This window comes from Botrytis deweyae (assembly GCF_014898535.1).
Source record: "Botrytis deweyae strain B1 chromosome Unknown BDEW_008, whole genome shotgun sequence".
Lineage (NCBI taxonomy): Eukaryota > Fungi > Ascomycota > Leotiomycetes > Helotiales > Sclerotiniaceae > Botrytis > Botrytis deweyae.
In genome coordinates, this window is record NW_024066215.1 from 7,876 (window position 1) to 29,235 (window position 21,360).

The following is a 21,360-nucleotide window of genomic DNA, read 5'->3' on the forward strand; positions in this document are numbered from 1 at the left end:
CTTCCCTTTAAACTTTCGCTTCAAAACTCTCCTGTCATCCCATCTCCCATCTCCCTCCCATCTCCCTCTCTCATCTTCCCGTCTTCAAATCGCAACATAGTATCAATATCATCAATCTCACATCCACCATTCCAAAGACATAAATTGGACGAGACAAAGAGAATCTATATAATTATTTCTATAATCATTTCCATATTATTTACAAAGATCACTTATATCATTCGTCAATACCTCTTAACTTTAATTACGTCACATAATTGTACGACCTGAGCTTTTGCTCCGGCAAATCTGCAACTTGGTGGGTTGTTTTTCATCAGAAATCAGAAATTTGAGCGATAGAATATTCCAAGGTGTGCCATCAATCCCAATTCCCTTCATTCCATTCATTCCAACATTTTCCATATGGCGCTCTTTCCTTGTGCCAACCACTTCACCCACGTTCCTACCCGAAAGGATATAAACCAAGCAAAATCGACCCAAAAATAAAGAAACCACCGTCAGATTGGGTTCGAGATACTTTGTGGTCTTTCCTTATTCATTCCGTTCTGCCAAAATTGAATTGAGAGATTTTGTTTGGAGAATCATTCAAACTTTCACAAACACAATACGACCCCTCCATTCACATAATTCTCCGCCCAAGAAAAAAAAAGAACCCATCTACCGTTCAGCTCCTCTTTTCCCCAAAGATTCACCCTGTTTTAAAATCGCTTGATGCCCGTTTCTCCTATAAATACCTTCAATACCATTCCTACATAAACTTTTACTTATCATTCATCATGGCAGAGACTTCAAGAGATTCGCCAAGCGCAGGCTTCACCGAGTCATCAGCGGCAGCTACCCCTCCACCACCAAGACCAGCGGTTCTCAAGAAACAGATTACTCGACACCCAGCTTTAAGCCCATCGATTACGAACATTCCAGTCACTCCGGGTGGTTATTTGGGGGCATACGAAACGATTCAAGCAGAAGATAAATCCATCGAGATTGACGAGCAAAACTACTTCACCCAAGGCTTCAATCAATCTTCGATCATGGCAAAATCTCCATCCGATGCCGAGACGGGCACATTATCAAATCAAGAAGTTCTTCGCAGAATGAGTTTAGCTCCTGGTCGCGAGAGACAAAATTCCTTATCGGATCTTGATCCGCGAGCGGCGCATCCTTCATTAAATTTGACGGGAGGAATCATTTCGGCGACATTTTGTATACAACAATCTTTGATGTACAGAAAAGGCTCAGATTGGGTGAGTGCGGAGACACGTTTTGGGGGAAATTCCAATGCTAACGATCGCATAGACATGGTCGCAAAGACATGGCGGTTCCTCGCAATTCGACTCTTTCAGATATCTTGCATCGGAAAAATCGCCATGGCATCACACACTCGTTGGCTGGACCGGAGAAATCAACCCGGTTGAGGATCTTACTCCTCCAGATACTCCTCCTCTGGGAGGTCATCCTATACAATCGCAACCTCCACAAAATAGAGTTCCTTTCAATAAGAGCTCTGCGCCAATCCCAGTTGATGGCGTTACAATGCCTCCAACACCACCAGAAACCGATGGGTTATTTGTTACAAGTGAAGATAGACAACGACTGGAAAGACAACTCGCAAATCAATCACATGGAAAGGTAGTCCCAGTTTGGTTATGTGATGATGCAGATACTAGTGAGGACGGCAGTGTTTGTTTGAAAGACCAATCAAGATGGAGAAGATTCGCCGAGCATGAATTATATACTTTATTCCATTACAAACAACACGAACCGACGAATGGCCGACAAGAACGACAATCTTGGGCGGATTATTATCGAATGAATCAAAAGTTTGCAAACCGAATCCTCGAAATTTATAAACCGGGCGACATTGTCATGGTTCACGATTATCATCTTTTACTTCTTCCCAGCATGTTACGACAACGAGTTCCACATATGAGCATTGTCTTCTATCTACATATCCCATTCCCCAGTAGCGAGTTTCTTCGTTGTTTACCGAGAAGAAAGGAGATATTGGAGGGTGTTTTGAGCGCAAATTTGGTTGGCTTACAATCATTCAGTTACACACGGCACTTCAATTCCTGTTGTACTCGTATCCTAGGATTTCCATCTACGAGCGCAGGTGTCGAAGCATATGGTGCGAGATGTGATGTAGCAGCTTTCCCAATTGGAATTGATGCGCGTAATGTTGAAAAGCTCGCTTTTGATGATCCTGCTGTTGATGAAAAGGTTGCTGCATTGAAGAAGTTGTATGCGGGCAAGAAAATCATTGTCGGTAGAGATCGTCTTGATAGTGTTCGAGGTGTTGCACAAAAGCTTATGGCCTTTGAACGCTTCTTGGAGAATTTTCCAGAATGGCGTGAGAAGGTTGTTTTGGTACAAGTCACAAGTCCAACTAGTGTTGAGGAAGAAAGAGAGGATTCTGGAAATAAGATTGCAGCCAATGTTGCCGAACTTGTTGCGAGAATCAATGGTCTGTATGGATCTTTGAGTTTCTCGCCCGTCCAACACTATCCTCAATATCTCTCCCAAGAGGAGTATCTCGCTCTTCTTCGTGTTGCAGATGTTGGTTTGATCACAAGTGTACGTGATGGTATGAACACAACAAGTTTGGAGTATGTGGTTTGTCAAAAAGAGAATCACGGTCCGTTGATCATCTCCGAATTCTCTGGATCGGCTGCTGTCTTGGATGCAGCCATTCACATTAATCCGTGGGACTTCAATACCGTTGCGGAAAATATTCGACTTGCTTTGGAACTGCCCCCTTCCAAAAAAGCAGAACTTCACGAAACGTTATCCGAGTACATCTTCAGTAATGATATCACAACCTGGACAAAGAGTCTCATTCGAACATTAATCACCAAAATTAGTTCCAACAGTCATGCATTTGCAACACCCCTCTTGGATAAGACTTCTTTGTTGATCCAATACAAAGCTGCCAATAAGAGATTGTTCATGTTCGATTATGATGGTACTCTTACTCCGATTGTTAGAGATCCTGCTGCAGCTTTACCTTCTGATAAGTTATACCGAACCCTGAAAGCACTCGCCTCCGATCCTAAGAATGCCATTTGGATTATTAGTGGTAGAGATCAAGAATTCTTAGGACAACATCTAGGACATATTCCTGAATTAGGATTCAGTGCTGAACATGGTAGTTTTATGCGTCATCCAGGGAGTCAAGAATGGGAAAACCTTGCTGAACAATTCGATATGGGTTGGCAAAAGGAAGTTATGGAATGTTTTCAGAAATATACTGAGAAAACTCCAGGTTCGTAATAGTTCTGTTCAACAGATTTTTTGGAGTCTCTAGCTAACAAAATTAGGCTCTTTCATTGAACGCAAACGTTGCGCTTTGACATGGCATTACCGTCCTTCTGACCCAGAACTCGGTGAACAAATGTCTCGCGAATGTCAAAAAGAACTCATGGCTACTGTTGGTAAAGCTTGGGACGTTGAAGTTATGACTGGTAAAGCAAATCTCGAAGTTCGTCCTACTTTCATCAACAAAGGATCCATCGCCAAACGTCTCGTTGATGCTTACGGTAAAGAAGTGGGACAAGCTCCTGAATTCACATTCTGTGCAGGTGATGATACGACAGATGAAGATATGTTTAGATCTTTAAACAACAGTGAATTGGATGTAAACCACGTCTTTACCGTTACTGTGGGCGCATCAAGTAAACCAACATTGGCTAAATGGCATCTTTTGGAACCATCGGATGTTATTAGTAGTATTGCACTTCTTGGAGGAGGTGATACAAATGTAGCTGATTTGGGACCGGTTAGTGTTATTGAGGGGAAAGCCCGAGAGGATATGATGGGAAAGTTGGAGGCATTAGATATAATTCCTGGAGCACCTAGTACCGGTGAAGGAAGATAGGTTATCGTATCAGGTGCAAGGGAAGGATTGTTGGGTTTGAATCATTTTGAGGTATGGGCATAGCGTCGGATGGGATAGGTCTTAGAAGGAATTATGAATAGTTAGAAGGATTATGAAATGGTTGATTGGGGTGGGGGTGGGGGTAGATTTGGCAATTGGGGAAGTGGGGATACATGAACATACATAGGATAGGAATAGGATAGAGCGTTGTGGTGAAATATGATATGATACGATGAGCTTTGAATAGGATGATGGGGTTTGTTGAGTATGTGAATACTGAATTGAATACTTGCTTAGTAAGCAGAAACCTCTGAATGAGTATGCAGATGATTATGCTTGTGTAATTGTGTAATGTAGGTAGGTACCTAGGTATAGGTTGATGTGATGTAATGAGGAATTTAATTATTTAAGGAAATAGGTACCATGTACTTTGATAATAGAATGTTTTATTTATGTCTATTTATTTATTTGTTTATTTATTTAGCTGGGAAAGGAGAGGGGAGAGGAAGGGGAAGGAGGGGAATGAGGGGAAGGCAGGGCGGGTTTCTTTTTGGGTTCGAGAAGTTGATTGTTATGTAGGGGTGTTGGTGTAGTGTGGATTGAATTATATAAGATTACATATATGATACCATCTGGAAAAAAAATGTTATGAAGTTGTAGGGGAAGAGGATTATGGGGTTTGGGTTTTGGGTTTTGGGCTTTGGGGGAGAGGGGGGGAGGGGATTTGTATGAATGGTGAAATTGATGTGATTGGTGTAGTATTTAGGGGATGGGTGGAATGGGAGAGTGGGGATGGGAATAAGAATAGGGATGAGATTGGATTGGATTGAATAAGATAGGGATAAGGATAGGGATTGGATGAGAATAGAACATTCTTTATGTATAATGGAGTGAGCTGGGTAGGAGAGGGGAGAGGAGATGGAGGGGGGAGAAAATGGGAAGGGAGAAAGATGAGAAAAGGGAGGGGGATGGGAGGGGATTTAGATTAGAGGTTGGGGGATTGTAGGATTGTAGGTTTGTAGGATTGTAGGTTTGTAGGATTGTAGGTTTGTAGGATTGTATGATTGTATGATCGGTGTGGTGTTTAGGAGTAGGTGGAATGGGATGGGATGGGAGAGCAGAGATGGAGTGAGTGGGGATAGAGTGAGATAAAAAGAGGAGAGGATAGGAGAGGAGAGCAGAGAAGAGGGTAAAAGAGTATGTAGTAGGATTTGAAACTAAGAAAATAATGATCAAGATGATGAATGCGAATAAATGAATTTATTCTATATAAAAAAATCATATCCACCTATCTAGGTACTCATTCAGTATCTAGATATACGTGTCAAAATCTGTATCTCATATATATATACATCAACTCTGTGATCGAGATTTGGAACTCGGTAAATAAAGTTAGACACAGATAGATAATGAAGGATAGGAAAGAGAATCGCGGGAGTCTGGTTTGCGATTGTATCCTGCGATGAAGTATGTGGTTGTTGGTATTACCATGGGGATGGTGAAGTAATATAGTACTAATGATTCATACTGTTATAATATTGCTTGAGGTTTTAAAAGCTAAAGGTGACGAATGTATATGCTATAGTGCGGGGGCATTAGCGCGGTCACATGATCCCTGTCCCAATAGTAGTTTTTATGGATTTATTATACCATGAATGAATTGGAAATATTTGGGGGTAATGTATGTAATCTTATGATTTTGTTGTTATCGTTTCTCCTGATGGTTTGATTTCGTTGTTGATGGTATGGTATTTCAAATATGTCACTGTCGTGATTATCTATCTAGATTTTGGGATTTTGATGACTAGGTATGCTTGTGTTTGTAGAATAGGGGACGATATTCTTCTATGATTATTTTGATTTGCTTTATTTGGGGTTAAGTGTTTCGAGGGTTCTCGGAATATCTTTGTGAAATAGAGTGAAAGACGGGATGGATTGTTTGGATTATGGAAAGAGAAGGGATTGGGAAGGGAAGGTGATGGGTTGTGTATAGATAGATATATAAATATATATATATATCTTGGTAGTTGTATCTATATTGGGATAATATAGAGAAATAGTAGTGAATTTCAAGATGGAGGGGGGGAGTAAATAGTTAAGTTTCTAGTAGTCCACGAGTACCTACTTCAAGTAGATTCTGCAGATAGAATAGTGAAATACTCTATTCGCAATTAATCCACAACTTACCTATTGTGTCCTTTTGAGTAAAGGGGAATCTATAGACTTCCCTATTTTTTCGAATAGAATAATTTCAAGATGTGTGTATATATATAAGAGGTCGGGGTAACGAAGTTTGAGTTCTGTAATTTTGAGATGACGATCACGATGAAACTTGATCATGGAAAGTATGAGATAGCATAGGTATCTGTATATATTCGAGACCCTTGTGTTTTGTGAAGAAATCGGCGTCTAAAGTGTCTTTATATTCTTGGTATTATTACTGTCATTCTATATATTAAATGGTAGTTCTATTGTATTCCTTTTACTATCATTTTACGGGATCACTATCGTTTAATTCGCATGAACTTTTATAGTCCAATACAACTTCATTCAAAAGGAATAGGATAAGAGAAACCCTTGAATCCGAATCCAAGAGATGTATCTAAGTGAAGCATAAGAGAGCGTGATACTATAATTTGATCATCCTGTGTGGCAAGAATACGAAGTATTAATTTACCTAACAATATTGCATAGATGATTCAGCGAGTTTTATACCCGCTTTAGATCCTGTCAATGATTCACTATTTAAGCTGTGAGTCTAGTTTTGAATTCATGTGAAAATTGAAATATCAGAAAGGGGTAGTATGTAATGACCAAAATCTTTCTAGTCTATTACTCCTTTACTTCATGAGACTCTTCACGAATCCTGCGCAAACAGGTGTTTAAAGTTCCAATTACCTCTCTATTCAACATGCTGTATGAGTGTAAGTTCTTCTCATTATTCCCTCTTTCGAACACCATCTTTCCAGAAAAGACCATGGACATTGAGTCGGTGACTTACTCATATCCTGACATCGATAGGAATGCGAGTCTGTTGAGAGATGATTCATCACAGTAACGGGGTAGATTGTGTAAGGATTCATAATAAGTCCACTAAATCACTTACTAATATCTTATCAAATAAGGGATATATTGATGACTAATACACATATGATATGATCTTATATTATAAAATCATATTATCATATAGTTGTATAATAGTATCTCTTATCAAATTGATTTATAATGGAATAGAATGAAATGGAACTAGATGGAAGTATACAGGAAATCTCGCTAAATTGATTGGTTGTACTTTCTTTTTATTATCTAAAATGATTCTATAAGATACGATTTAAATCGATCTTATTCATAAGCATGGAATATACTGGAATTTCATTATAAACTATATAAACCTAGAATATTCTTTAAAGAAATTCTAGGAAAAAGCAAGCAATTTCATCTCAACTCAGTCTAGCTCTTCTAAATTCAACTCTTATTCTATATATTCGATTTATCCCTACAGCTTAAACTGACTAGATCTTCCACTATCCTTATAATAATACTATTCCTTCTTATTATAAGAGCTAACCTCCAAGAGATTGAAATGGCGCTAGGAAATATGGGATCTGAGTATGAAGTGTGATTACCAGTAGGACGATAAATTTCTATACTGTCGAGGAAGTGTCAATAGGTAAATGGCATATATAAACTCATGGTGGGTTCATATTCTGGAAATCATGCAAGAAAAGGTATTAGATGAGAGTCGAGGGTTGAAGATAAGTTTGAGATGGTTTCTATTTATTGAAATAAGTCTCCTTAATTTTGTAGTAATTATCCATGCCAAATTTTGAAATCAGTACGTATATTATTCTCAGTTCGATTCGATGGATCTAGTATTTCAATCTTGTTGGGGGTAGTTGGGTGCTGTCGGTTTCCTGCAGATCAATTGCATAATTGTCCTAACTTCATTTGAAGACGGATATTCCTCTAATATTGGCTGAGCTCTATCGACAAGATCAATTCGGGATTAATAATCATAAGAATTGCCAGACTCAGACTCCCTGAGGTTAATCCATATCAGTTGATGCGAGTTCTCTGCTAAATGTCCGGCAAAGAATTGTCGAAGTATCCCACATATAAATTTATCAGCAAGTCATACTTCAAAAGAGACTTCAAACAATTGGGTGTCCAAATTGACTCAAGAGAATGCTCGCAATGGCCTAGAAAAAGCTTAGTCTTTTGTAATCGTCAGAATGTGAAATTTTGAGATTGATAAAAACGAGCTACTTTATAGTAGGTTATTGTAAGAGTTCTAGAACCTACTTACCACACCCCTATAACAAATATAACAAAATCCCCGCAAAAAATGAGTTTTCTCATATAAACTAATAAATCTAATATTTAATTGAAATCTTTATATTTATTTTTAAAAAAATTAGAGATAATAAAAAATTGTAATTCAAATATGAAAAATTAATTGAAATATTTTTCATCATTTTTGTTGATTAATTATTTGGAATTGAAATCGAAAATTTTCGAAAATTCTAACATGTAACGTTTTCCCCATATAAAATAAGCGAATTTTCATGAAAATTTAGAGTTTTCAACTTTAACTGCTTCAAATTCTATTTAAAAAATTAGAAAAAAATATTTTATTCATTTTTCTATTAAATTTGATTAATTAAATAATGTTTTCTAAAAGAATTTTTGATTTTGTCTTTTATTATAATAAATAAACTAGGGTATGAAAAGTTGAATAATCCCATATTTTAGTCGGAAAAGCGTTACATGTGCGGCAAGTAGGTTCCAGAACTCTTACCAGTAGCTTAACTTTCCACCCACGATCATTAATGTACCTCAAGTTAATGGTCTGGAAACAATTCAAGTGACAAGCATAATAGCTTTGAATTGCTGCTCCTTAGTTTAACCGAGGTCATCAGATAGATGTTTTAATACATACATCAATAAGTGTACGGATTCAGAAGATTCTTTAAGAAGTCTTGGAAACCATCGATAGTCTAAGTATTTTTAGATTCTGATAAAAGAATTCATGGTTTGATTACTTGATATGAAATGAATCTTTGAAGAAAGTCTCACAATTTTTTAAGACAACCATTCAAAGCTAAGTCGAGCACCCTACTTTCAGGCCACCTCTGTTTTGAGCCACCTTTTTACACCAAAAATCACTTTCAGGCCTATTAATATTTCTATCAATATATAATATAATTTAATAAAAACTTTTATATAAATAATTTAGATCGATTCAAGCTTATTCTAAAATTTTCATATTTTTAACATTTTTTTGTATTGAAAGTTAAAGATTCAAAATATCGATTTTTAAATTTGTATAAGAATCATATACAAATTTAAAAAATTTATAAAACTTTTAATAACTCTTTAATAATAATTATTAAAGAAAAACTACTTGCCGGCTATTAGAAAAATTCTGCCGACCACTTTAAGGTGGTTGGTAGTATCAACTCTAATCTGTAGCGATCCTGATATAGTGAAATTATTTTATAAATTAATAATAAATCAATCATATATTCAATTAAAGAAATGAAAAGATGAAAATGTTTATTAGAATAGTTTTAATATAGTTATTAAGAATAATTATTTGAGTATTAATAGTAAAGGTATAGATATGAAATTAGTAATAAGTTAGATTTTATTTAGAGTTTCGGGATTAAGAAAATAGTATTTCCGAATCGAATTTTATAGAAAAATATTATATTTTATAATATTATAAATTATTAAGAATGATAACAATAATCTTTAATCAATTATATATTATTAGAAATTCAATTTTAGATTAAAAGGTTAATTAGGGCTATAATTTGTATTAAAATTTAATATTATATATTGTATAGTTGATTTACTATTAATTTATGAAATATATTTCATTATGTCAGGGTTGCTGTAGGTCAGGGTTGGTGCTACCAACCACCTATGGGTGGTTGACTATATTATGAATAGCCGACAAGTATATATCTTTTTAAAAGTGTTGGTTTGAGAGAGATACGGAAGACGTGGTTCCTACTATGTGTAGGCCCCTAAATGTCTATTTGTATTCAATCTAAGGAGCTAGCTAAATGAGGGAAATAGTAGGCCTTATATAGGCACTACTGAAAGAGCTAGTCTCCTTCGCTTTCGCCTAAATACCTTTAATACAGTTGCTATTGTATAGAAGTCATTCCCTTAAGTGAATTCCTTTGAGTAAATTCCCTTGTCCACACAAAAAGATTTAAATTTAAATTTATATAAAAATTCAAAAAAAAAATTCAAAAAAATTAATAGATATAGAAATATAATATATAATAAATTTGAAGTAATATAAATAATTCCTATTATTTTGAAAATATCCTTTTAAATATTTATTTATAAAAAGATTTCTATTTTTTCTAAATCTATTAGATTAAAAATATATTATAAATATATAATAAATTTTATAATTTATTTTTAGCCATTTTTATTAGAAAGTTATTGAAGATTTTATAAAAGTTTCAAATTTGTATAGGATTTCTATATAAATTTGAAAATCAATATTTTAAAGTTCTAAATCTCAAAACAGAAAAATCCTAAAAATCTGAAAATTTCAAAATAAGTTTAAATCAACTTAAATTATATATATATATATAAATTTTTATTAAATTTTATTTATAAATAAAAAAGTTAAAAATTCTATTTTTGATATATTTTTGGTATAAAAAGTGGCCCAAAAGGAGGGTGGTCAGAAAGTGGGGTACCCGATTTACCTCAAATCGAAACTTCTCGTCGTCTTACAAATTCGTATAATTGTCACGGATCGGCACCCAATCGCAGTTGCGATCGCTCACGTGCGCATGCGCGCACGTGTACGATCACGTGTACATAGTTGATATATAGGTGCGCTCGACGAGCGCTTTGCTCCCGATTCTGTAGTTGTAGATTCTAAGGACAAATTGTACCCTGCTCTCGCAGTTCTTCTAAGGCAAAGCGTCACAATAATCACTGTTGTATCATGAGTGTTAGTTACTTTTAGGTTTCGTAGTAAGCGAGTTGGCGCCCGTTATTTTAGAGCTCTTATACACCCTTCTATATTAAAGAGCGTATTATCTACAGTGTAGACAATAGTATATTATAGTAAAACGATGGCGTATATAAAGCTTTTGATATAGTAAATAGTATATATAAGAAAGTTGAAAATTTATTATTATAGCTATTATTTAAACGGATATCTATAAAGATATATAGAAAAATTAAAATATAATACTAAAAATCAAAACTAATCCTAATAAAACCTAAATAATAATAAAACATTACTATTCAATTATCTCTAAACCTTACTAAACAATCGAATTTATAATAATAATATATAATTTCGATATTTACATACAAAAATATTAAAAAAATTAAAATATTTAATAATATTGATAGTTTATTATTAATTAATAATAATTCAATTGTATATATTATTGAAATTTAAGAATAACCTTAAATTTATATATTTCCACTCATTCTATATTAATAAAAAATCTATATTCTCATATCTTATTAATAATATTCAATATCTTCAATAATATTGAATTCTATATCATATATATATATATATATATTTCGAAGAAAATCAATGAACACTATTATACTAACCCGTATACGAAGTACAGGAAATACTATTGCCCATACTGATTGTCTAATACAAATCCAATGTTTGAACGATACAAAGCTTATATTCCCAAATAACCACCACATGAACATATGATTTAGCGTAGTGTAAAAAGATCACCATCACACCTTTGTGTGCGAGTTGGCGCCCGCATTATCTCAGAGCCTTTGTGCTTGGAGTGGGAGTGGGAGTGCAGATACAACTGTGGAGCCACTTATAACTCTCCTTCCTCCCCCTTTCAGAGCCCTTAGATTGTGCCAATTAATGTCATTCAACCACCCTCATACCATAAAATACTACCATATAACTCTAATACAAACCCCTACGCCATAAACTCTCCGTGATGAAGTCGACACAATGACATTATCGCTCACCACTAGGCTCTATATAGAACATTATGATCGAAATACTCTTTCGCAGGTACAAGCGCTAGCGGGTGCATGGACTGACGGGGTACTGCCTATATGTAGGAGAAAAGAGAGGCGAAAATTGATCACTCTTATAAATTTTGCAATAACTCAATTACAAATAAAATTATAAGAAGTAATAATATCAAAAAAATCTAAATAATTTCCAATTATATTACCATATAAATAATTGAATTGTTGAAGGGCTTTGCCAGTGATCAATTCCGGTCTGCTTTTTCTCCTACAAATAGACTGTAAAAATGGATTTGGCAATATCTTTTGCAAAGCCATCTCTGATATCTTGAGAATATTTGCAATCCTTGATCAAATATTGAACAATCAGAAGATGTGTTGTAATATCAAATGATTGAGGAGTGAAATAATGCCAAATTTTGAAGTTGAGAAGTGTCCCGTCACACTGGTGAACATCAGCACGAAGCAAGACATGCTCCGCAGTATCTATCGTTCCATATACTAAAGTCAGATCTAGCTTTCTAGCACCACGAGACTGAGATTTCAATTGCACTGATTAGCTTAACAGTATACGTTGTATCTAATGATAAAGCTTGTCACCCCAGACAATGTAACGTGAGTCTGCTGGTTGCTGGAAACTATGACGACGTAAGAATCTTTACCACAGCCGTGCATTTTAATTCACATATTTCCCAAGAGATACGCAATTCGGACGAAAAAGCTTGAGAATTTCAATGCTATTTGTAATATTTCGAGCTCTTATCATTTTATACAATCTGTACAATTTAGAGACAATACTCCACAACCCTTTCTTCAATTGATGGTAAAAATTTAACATCATATTTCTTCGAAAAATCATTCATTTCCTCCAGTCCATTACATGCTACCACATCTACCCAATCCAATATCCAAACGCCAAGTTATCAATTTTTCTCTTCCTTATTTCTCCTCCTCATTTCCTCGCTTCGTTCATGCATTTATTCATTCGTTCTATCTAATTACTCCACTCCACCCTCTCAGTCCACCAAAATGTCCGCCTATCACATCCCTATCAGAGCCCTAAACCCTATCCCCTAACCGTAACCGTCTCCCTCGCCGTAACCGTCACACTCACCGTCTCTGTCTGCGTCTCCGTCGCACCACCCACACAACTACTCATACTAGTAATTTTCCCATCCCCTCCCACCCCCAAACAAACATTCCCTGCTACGCTCACACTCGTCGCTACAGGCGCAGACGTCAGTGCAGGTGCAGCAGCAATCGTAACACTCGTTTCTCTCGGTGGCGAGATACTCAGCGTTGTTGTTTTCAGCCCATCATCTATCGCACTTGTAGATGTGCGAACAGGAGTCGGAGAAATGGGTACAGGAGAAGGTGTAGTCTGTGCTAGACCATTACCTCCAGCTGTTGTGATAGCTGTGGGACTAGTGTTGATGATGATTATGGATGTGGTTGTCCCTGCATTTTCATCACTAGTTGTGGTTTTGGGAGCGTCATTGCCAGATCCAGAATTAGATTTAGAACCGGATCCAGCAGTAACGGGAATAATGGTTAATGCAGTTACAGCCCCATTATTCGAATCTGCGGTGTTTACACTGATGATCACAGTGCTAGCTATTTCTGTAGTTTTGGGGACATCGGTTGTGGTTCTCGGGGTTGTAGGTGTGAGTACAGATTCTTGAATGGTGGTTTCTTTGATGGAGGATGTCGAGGTAGGTATTTTTGTGGTGCCAGAAGATGATTCTCTTGTTTTTGTTGATGGTGTTATGGTTGTTATGAAGATTTCTGCTGTGCTAGCAGGCTGTGTGGTGGGTAGTTCGGGGAAAACTGTAGTTTGTGGCTCTGAAGATGAGGAAAATGAAGAGACCTCAGATGTCTTGATAATTGTTGCCGCTGAAGAAAATGATGATGTAGAAGAGTCAAGCTTTGTGGTTCTTACAGGTATAGATGAAGTTGAGGTTGTGGATGGAGATGAAGAGGTTGGGATAACTCCAAGAGTGGAAGATGGAACAACTGTGGTCACGTATACGAATGTAGTTTGCAGGGAATCACTCGATGTTGCCTGAGACGAATCTCCCGTTATTGAGGTTTGAGGAGTAATACTCTGCTCGGATGCTCCTGTGGTAGAAATTGACGCCTGAGTCACCGTCATCCTAGACTGTGCAATAGTGCTCTGCGGTTGAGCCGTAACCTTTGAAGTCTCCTTCGTCGACAAGACACTCCCCGCTAAGCTTGAGGTTCCAGCAGTGCTTGATAGAACCGTAATAGGTGATAGCGTTTCCCTTATAGAAGTCTGGGAAGTGATCCCAGATGCTTTCGTTGTAACACCAACCGTGGATTCAGAACTCGGATCTGAATTACTGGAACTTTGCGGAATTCCTGTGGCTGCCGTGGTTGAGTTTCCAGTACCAAATGGTGCGACTGATATACTCGACACTGATGTCGGTACTGATGTTAAAGTTGCTGAGGAAGACCCCTTGGAAGTTTCACCCGAAGAGCTTTCTGGAGTTGCAGTAGCCTTTGAAGAGGTAGTTGGAAGCAATGGGAATGTCGTGGTCTGAACAGAATTCAGACTCGATAGTGTCGAACTATCCAATAACGTTGAAGAAGTTTTCCTCGTAAGACTGCTCTCAGGCAAAGTGGTAGGTAGAGGCGCAAAAGTCGTAGTCTGCAAAGAAACTTTGTTCGAAGAGGAAGAACTAGCTTGTGATTCAGATGCACCCTGACTTGATGTTTCACTCTTTGTAGAAGGTTTTCCGGTGGGCGCTGTATTTAGCGGTGGATTAATAGTAAGTGTCAATTCCGTTGCGGTTAGAATTCCGCTTCCATCTCTGGTTTCAGTACTTGAAGCTTGGCTTGATCGTGCCGGGGCTGTACCTCCTGGACTCGATATGATTGAAGATAACAGCTGCGAAGAAGGTGTAGCGGAGCTTAACGACGTCTTGGATTCGTTATCCTCGTCCGATGAAGTACTAGCAGTACCTGTCGCACTTTTAGATCTCGTCGTCTTCGATCCCTCTGTTGATTGTACCACGGACGTCGGTGAAGTACTGCTCGCCTGTGAATAAAGCACCGTTACACTCGTGCTGGATATGGTGGTTCTTTCTATTGACAATGTGGATTCGGGTTGAGCTGTAGAACTGATTATCGAAGAAGTGACCGTCCCAGGTAAGATAGTGATCGCGATGGGAGTAACGCTATCTCTTTTCCTTTCACCTCCGCGTATAAAGCTGGTGCCAAATTAGAATTATCCATTCCGGAACCACTGACAAAAAGTGACCTGGGCAGAAGAGAAGTGTACTTACTTCCTACTTGTTCCATTACGCCACAACGGACCAGCCGCACCAAGATGAGAAAGAAAAATTGTACCAAAAAGAAATAGTGGAGGTGAGACCTTCATGATTGTAGAGATGATGATTTTAGGGATTATTCCGTGGGAAGTATTCTCAAGAGAAAAGAAAAAGCTGGATGTGTACTAGATATATGTGCTGAGATTGCAATTTTTGGTATCAAAAATTAATGATTAACAATTTAGCAAAGAAAGTTGTGAATAAAAAATGAAAAAAAGGAAACAATCAACGACAGACAAGACACGAAACAATGAATGGAATTGAGAATAGGAAAACGAATGATGAGTAGAATATGGAAATTGAAATCATGTTACCAAAAGTCTCGACTCATTCTATATACTCGAAAATCTCAATGAACATGACCGGGAACGCGACCCAAACCCACTGAGTGCATTGCATTACAAACTTGGCGCTTTTCCAGAACTCCACCAGATCGACAGGTAAACAGACAACTAGCCAGTTTGCTGTACGATTCACAACAATTCATTGTAGTTTCCACCCAAGTTTTCTCATCCAATAAATGCAAAATACACAACATAAAGCTCAAACATGACGTTGGCGCTTAGTAAAATTATCTCGTCTGAAAGAGTCGGGTTGTGAATCATTTGATTGGCTAGGATTAATTTCAGGGGATGTGTTTAGCGAACCCGAAAATGAGTGGATGAAACGACAAGCGCGAATGAAAAGCTTGACTCACATGAAAAATGTAACGTGAACCAGTCGGATTAAAAATTAATCGATGTGTTCAGTGGCTTGCCGATGAGAACATCGGATAGTTAAAGCTTGAGGCTCAATGCTCATGTTGTGGTAGGTTACCCAATTGATGGCCATGGAACGGCTGCGCGCCTCGATCTATCGGGATCTGCGAAGATCCAATAATCTGATTTTTTGCATGAGAATAATTCTAGATAAAAGTCTAGATGCAGGTTTTGGTTAAATTAAAAAGTCGCTGAATCTAGATCTCCCAAAATAGCAAATCTTGTACGCGCATTGCCGATTTTCATTACCTCACCCCGAATCTGCCGACTTTGCTCATCCATCATTCTCCAGTCAAAGCTTGAAATACCCCGGCTGCAGCCTTTTAAAGACTCCCTCGGGATCATACTTCCTTTGTATATCCCTAAGTTTCTTCTCATTAACCTCTCCATAGCCACCAAAAACGTCTTGTTCTTCACTCGCATAATTCATGTAAATGAACTGATTGTCAAGTCCCCAGTCTTTTGCCAAACTGCCAAAACCACAGAGTCAGTTATTAACGTTAGATATGTCTTTAAGAAAAACAGAATCAAGCAGAGAAAGGGAATACTGGCTCAACAATTCTTTCTACAAATCGATTCAATGCCGTGAAGACTTTGTCGTCATCTTCTTCATTTTCCCATCCCCAGTTCAGGTTCATTACTAGGTATCTTCTGTTAGCTTCTTTCCTATTCAGCTTTTACCCATGTCCTATCTTCCTCCTTCACTGCTCTCCCGTTATCTCTCCCCATTACCACCTTTACACATCTCATCTCTTCCTTAACTTACTGCTAAGTGGGCCTCCTTCCGTCTCTAAGCCCAATACGTTCCCACCCCTTTTCTGCATTTGTTCAATGATATTACGTGAAAGAGGTTGAAGTGCCATGAATGGCATAATTCCTGGAACTTCTACGACGCGGTTTGCTTCTTCCACGAAGATATCATGAATCTTTTTGAAGAGAGTGGCGTTATTTTTGAAAGTAACCGTTTTCCATCTGTAACCAGAGAGAATTTGGTATGTCAGTACTGATCCTAAATATTGGCAACAAACAACTTCTGATTTGAAAGAAGGTCTTTCATCTTGTCTTCTTAACAAATATATGTATATATGCTTTGAATCAGGAGAGCCAATGGAAATAAGACATAGTCATTGTAGGACGCTGACGATTTCAATCTCAGATCCGCGGAGGATTGCACATATCGCTTATTTGGTAACACAAACAACGATGAAAGGAAGGATCACATACGCTTCTCTAAAAATAAGTCAGCACAACCACTCCCAACGTCTCATGATACGACAATATCTTGCCTCAAAAAAGCCGTCTGATTAAGTTGCACCGACAGCTCCGCCATACTCGCTACTCCTGTCATATCTCCCAAACTTACTACATCGTTCAACGCATTAAAAATTGTCGCATTTGCCACCGGCTTTGCATACACGGGACCACTCAACGTCACAAATCCTCCCAAACTCGGTACATATCCGCAACCAATATATAAATGGGCATCCTCATCAGTCGGAGCATCAACAATAAACTGCGAAAATACATCTGAGAGTGAAGCATTAGAAGCCAAACTGTAAAATCTAGATCCTCCCCATAAAAGTCCTTGTTCAAATGCAAATGCATCGAACCTCGTGACTATCCCGAAATTCGTCCCGGATCCGCCACGAAGGGCTTGGTATAGATCTGGATGTGATGTTGGGGATGCATTGACTATACTGCCGTCTGCGAGAACAACTTCGTAATTGAGAATATTATCGCAAGCCCATCCATATTTGCCAGAGAAATAAGATATTCCACCTCCAAGCGTGAGTCCTCCCACTCCCACTCCAGCTTCCCTTCCTCCCACTACGCTTATTCCCAATGGATCTAACACCTGATAGACATCATACCATGTATTTCCAGGTCCGATACTTACTGTTCCTCTATCTGCACTCAATTGAACTGTATTTAATTTTTGCAGATTGACCAAGATACCATTTTGTATACTGGATGCTCCAGCAAACGACGCATGTCCCCCGCATTTCACAGCGAAAGGGCAATCCGTCAAGTGAGAAACTTTGATAGTTGTAGAGATATCTTGAGGAATGGTAACGTCGAAACGACAGCTCGGTACAACTTCGGGTTGTTGAACTGACCAATATGGGAGGGGTGTGTAGGCTGGAGACGAGGGGGTGGTGAGTTTGGTGGGAGAGAGGATAGAGAGAATTTTACACTAAGTTGATGAAAGTATGATAAATCAATATCGCATCCATGAATTGAGTCGTGAAACAGAACACTCACTGCCAATTGACACTTATCAACGCCTCCGTACTCCCTGCCGAGCTCTAGAATCCGGGCATATATTGCCGGATCAAGGGATTCTAGGCCTAGGTTGTTCGAATTGGCTAAATTCAAAGCTGACGGTGTAATAGCTGCGCCTAGAGAAAAGATAGTGGTAATTCCCACAAACAAAGTATCATGAAAACGCATTATCCAAAATCCTGAGAGTACGTGTGATGCGTTGCCTCAGAAGAACTGCGAGAGTAGGATACAATTACTCTTAGAATCTACAACTACAGAATCAAAAGCCTAACGCTCGTACAGCGCATTTATATATCAGCTGTTTACATGTGAGCGATCGCATCGCGATTGGGTTCGACCCGTGACGGTCCTGTCTAAACTCAGTAAACTCGGAACCTACTTAGCCGCATTGAGCCTAGGATATGGTACTGAGGCCGATAACGCGCATTTGAACAATACACCAAAAATAGATTTTCGCTTAAGCTAAAACCGTATTTAGAATTTAGTAGTGTGCTTTTATATAGAAAAAAGCATTTAATTTAGTATATAACCTTAAAGGACTTGATAAAATGAAAAGAAAAGAAGTATAACTATTAATTAGAGTTTAAGGAATCGATTGATATAATTACTTTTGAAATATTTCAGAAATTGAAATTTATATCGAATTTCTTAATATTTGAAGAATAAGAGATTGAAGAATGAATTAAAATATTTAGTTTTTTATTCTTCAAATACTATCAAATTCAATATAAATTTCAATTTTTGAGATAATTTAGAAGTAACTATACCTATTGATTTCTTGAATTCTAATTAAGAAGTATATCTCTTTTTCTTTTATTTCATTAATTTCTTTAGGGTTGTATATTAAATTGAATACTTTTTTCTTATTAATGATATTATTTAAGGCTTAAGGCTCAGTTAGTTATCAATTTATTCAAGGTGTGATTAGTCATCAATTCTTAGTAATATTTGAGATACTTATATAAAACAGATTTATTGATTAGAGTTATATTAAATTCAATAGAAACTTTACTTTTTGAGATAATTCAAAAGTAATTATATTAATTAATTTCTTGAATTTTAATTAATAATTATATCTCTTTTTATTCTATTTCATTAATTTATTTAAGATTGTATATCAAATTGAATTCTTTTTTTTTCAATATTATAAAAATAATCTAAAGCTATATTAGTCATATAATTTAAGCGAAATAAGCTTGAGCCCGAGCTTTAGATAAGAATTCTTATTAAGCTCATCTCGCTTATTCTATAATGATCTATATACTTTAAGGAAAACTATTTGAAAATAGATTTTAAATATTAATATACTTCTTATAAAAAACTTCGAAATGAAATCTAAAAACAGATGAATAGAGCTAACCCTAAGGGCTATTTAATAATATAATTTGTTTCACAAAAAGTCTTCAATAAGATTGAATTCTATCTTTCTTTAATAGATTTCTATAAATACACTATACAGATTCTAAAATTTCTTTTTTCATTAGGCGAAAATCTATTTTTGGTGTATTGTTCAAATGCGCGTTATCGGCCTCAGTATATGGTCGATCTCCCCGCAATTAAGCCTAAATAGAGATCAGCCCAATATCACATCATTAAAGGAGAGAAATCTGGATAACAATGACTCGTTATCAGATCAGTAATCACTATTCTGCTATGATATAATTACTAACATTACCTACTCTTAGATACTAAAATTCAAAGAAGCTTGAAAAGTATTTCCCAATAACCTCATGTAGAATTAAAGCTCCAGTCATTCTGGAGGGGAAGACAATATGCAGCAGTGCAACGGTCGGTAATGGAGGACATATCAGGGTGACCCCTTTTTACGAACACAAAACATGCCAGAATAGGTTCGGAGTCGTAAGCGCAAAGTATAAGTATTGGAATTATATGTAAGGCACAAACCCTCCGAGACATTACCAAAGTAAATGCTTTCACTGATATGGAAAAGATGAAAGAGGCCCTTGAGATACTAAGGATCCCGCAGAGGATCTGCCAGAGCTTGTCAGGGGAATGTAAATGCTAGATGCGGTCTAGAAGGTAATTCTCCTGCAAATCTCCAATGAAGAACACTTTCTGAATAACCGATGTAATCCAGCTTCCGCAGTCAGTTCTATGGAGCAATTACCTCCCCCCGTAACGCGTTGTAGCCATATCGATTTGTTACTACTATATCTACGGCTCTGCTATCAAAATTTCCAAAGAAGCTTTTCTGTCAAGACAGGATCAAAATTACGAGCAATTCCGATAGTCCATCCTCCTCAGTGTTGTAATTAGTATTTTCCGTATTTCAGTTACGCCCCACTTTAGTAGTACGTATTGATATTTATGATAATATTTCAGTAATTATTATTGAATTATATATCACTGAAAGTATTCCATATTTCAATAATATTGAATATCACTAATAATATACTGAAATACAGGAATTTGCATATTTCTGTTCAAATATTACATATTTTGAATAATCTCTTTCCTTATTAGGCTTAAAATCAACCAAAATATGTAATATTCGAATAAAAATATGTGAATTCCCGGATTTTAGTATATCTTCAGTATAGCTCTGTTTGTATGATACGTACGGACGTGGATATGATTGGCTATTATACGTACTAGCGTGCGTATTATACTCTCTATATCAGCCACAGTAATACTATCGTATACTAATTACAACACTGATCCTCCTTAACACCCCACAGGGCAACATCACAATCGCACATGTCGTCTATACGACAGAAGTCTCCACCAAAAACTCGATGTCTGGTGTTTGGAAAAATCCTTTCTTTGCGTAGAAATATGTCGGCTCCCATGCCAGGAAAGATCTTCCCTCACTACCGCGATACGATATCTTAGTCTATCATTAGTAGCCAAGACTATGAGAATATCTCACAGCCACCTGAGAAGCCGGAGCTGCGGATTTTTTTGAGACTGAGATTATGAGCGGAGATGTATCAGTTGATATCCATGGCACTATTTTAAATAAAATCGATCAAGAAGACGATGAAAAGATTGAGCAACCCATAGGATGTAATCTTGCAGGTATTTTCCCGCTCCAGCTTGTGGGAGAGATTACTGATGACTCTGTTGTCAA

The 21,360-nt window shown here is 37.1% G+C and overlaps 3 protein-coding genes across 3 annotated transcripts; 1 reads left to right on the top strand and 2 right to left on the bottom strand.

Moving 5' to 3' along the window:
- Positions 1-776: 776 nt before the first annotated feature.
- Positions 777-3,874, top strand: EAE98_004208 (uncharacterized protein; the record flags this gene model as incomplete). Its single annotated transcript, XM_038951828.1, has 3 exons — positions 777-1,244; positions 1,297-3,262; positions 3,318-3,874. The coding sequence occupies 3 exons, from the start codon at positions 777-779 to the stop codon at positions 3,872-3,874; spliced, it is 2,991 nt and encodes a 996-aa protein (XP_038811364.1).
- A 9,070-nt stretch (positions 3,875-12,944) lies between these two features.
- EAE98_004209 (uncharacterized protein) lies at positions 12,945-15,278 on the bottom strand (the record flags this gene model as incomplete). The annotated part of the gene is made up of 2 exons (XM_038951829.1): positions 12,945-15,108; positions 15,184-15,278. 2 exons carry the CDS (start codon positions 15,276-15,278, stop codon positions 12,945-12,947), a joined length of 2,259 nt encoding a protein of 752 aa, XP_038811365.1.
- Positions 15,279-16,266: 988 nt separating this feature from the next.
- Positions 16,267-18,437, bottom strand: EAE98_004210 (uncharacterized protein; the record flags this gene model as incomplete). Its single annotated transcript, XM_038951830.1, has 5 exons — positions 16,267-16,456; positions 16,539-16,626; positions 16,753-16,995; positions 17,319-18,180; positions 18,249-18,437. 5 exons carry the CDS (start codon positions 18,435-18,437, stop codon positions 16,279-16,281), a joined length of 1,560 nt encoding a protein of 519 aa, XP_038811366.1. The 3' UTR covers positions 16,267-16,278.
- Between the last annotated feature and the right edge of the window lie 2,923 nt (positions 18,438-21,360).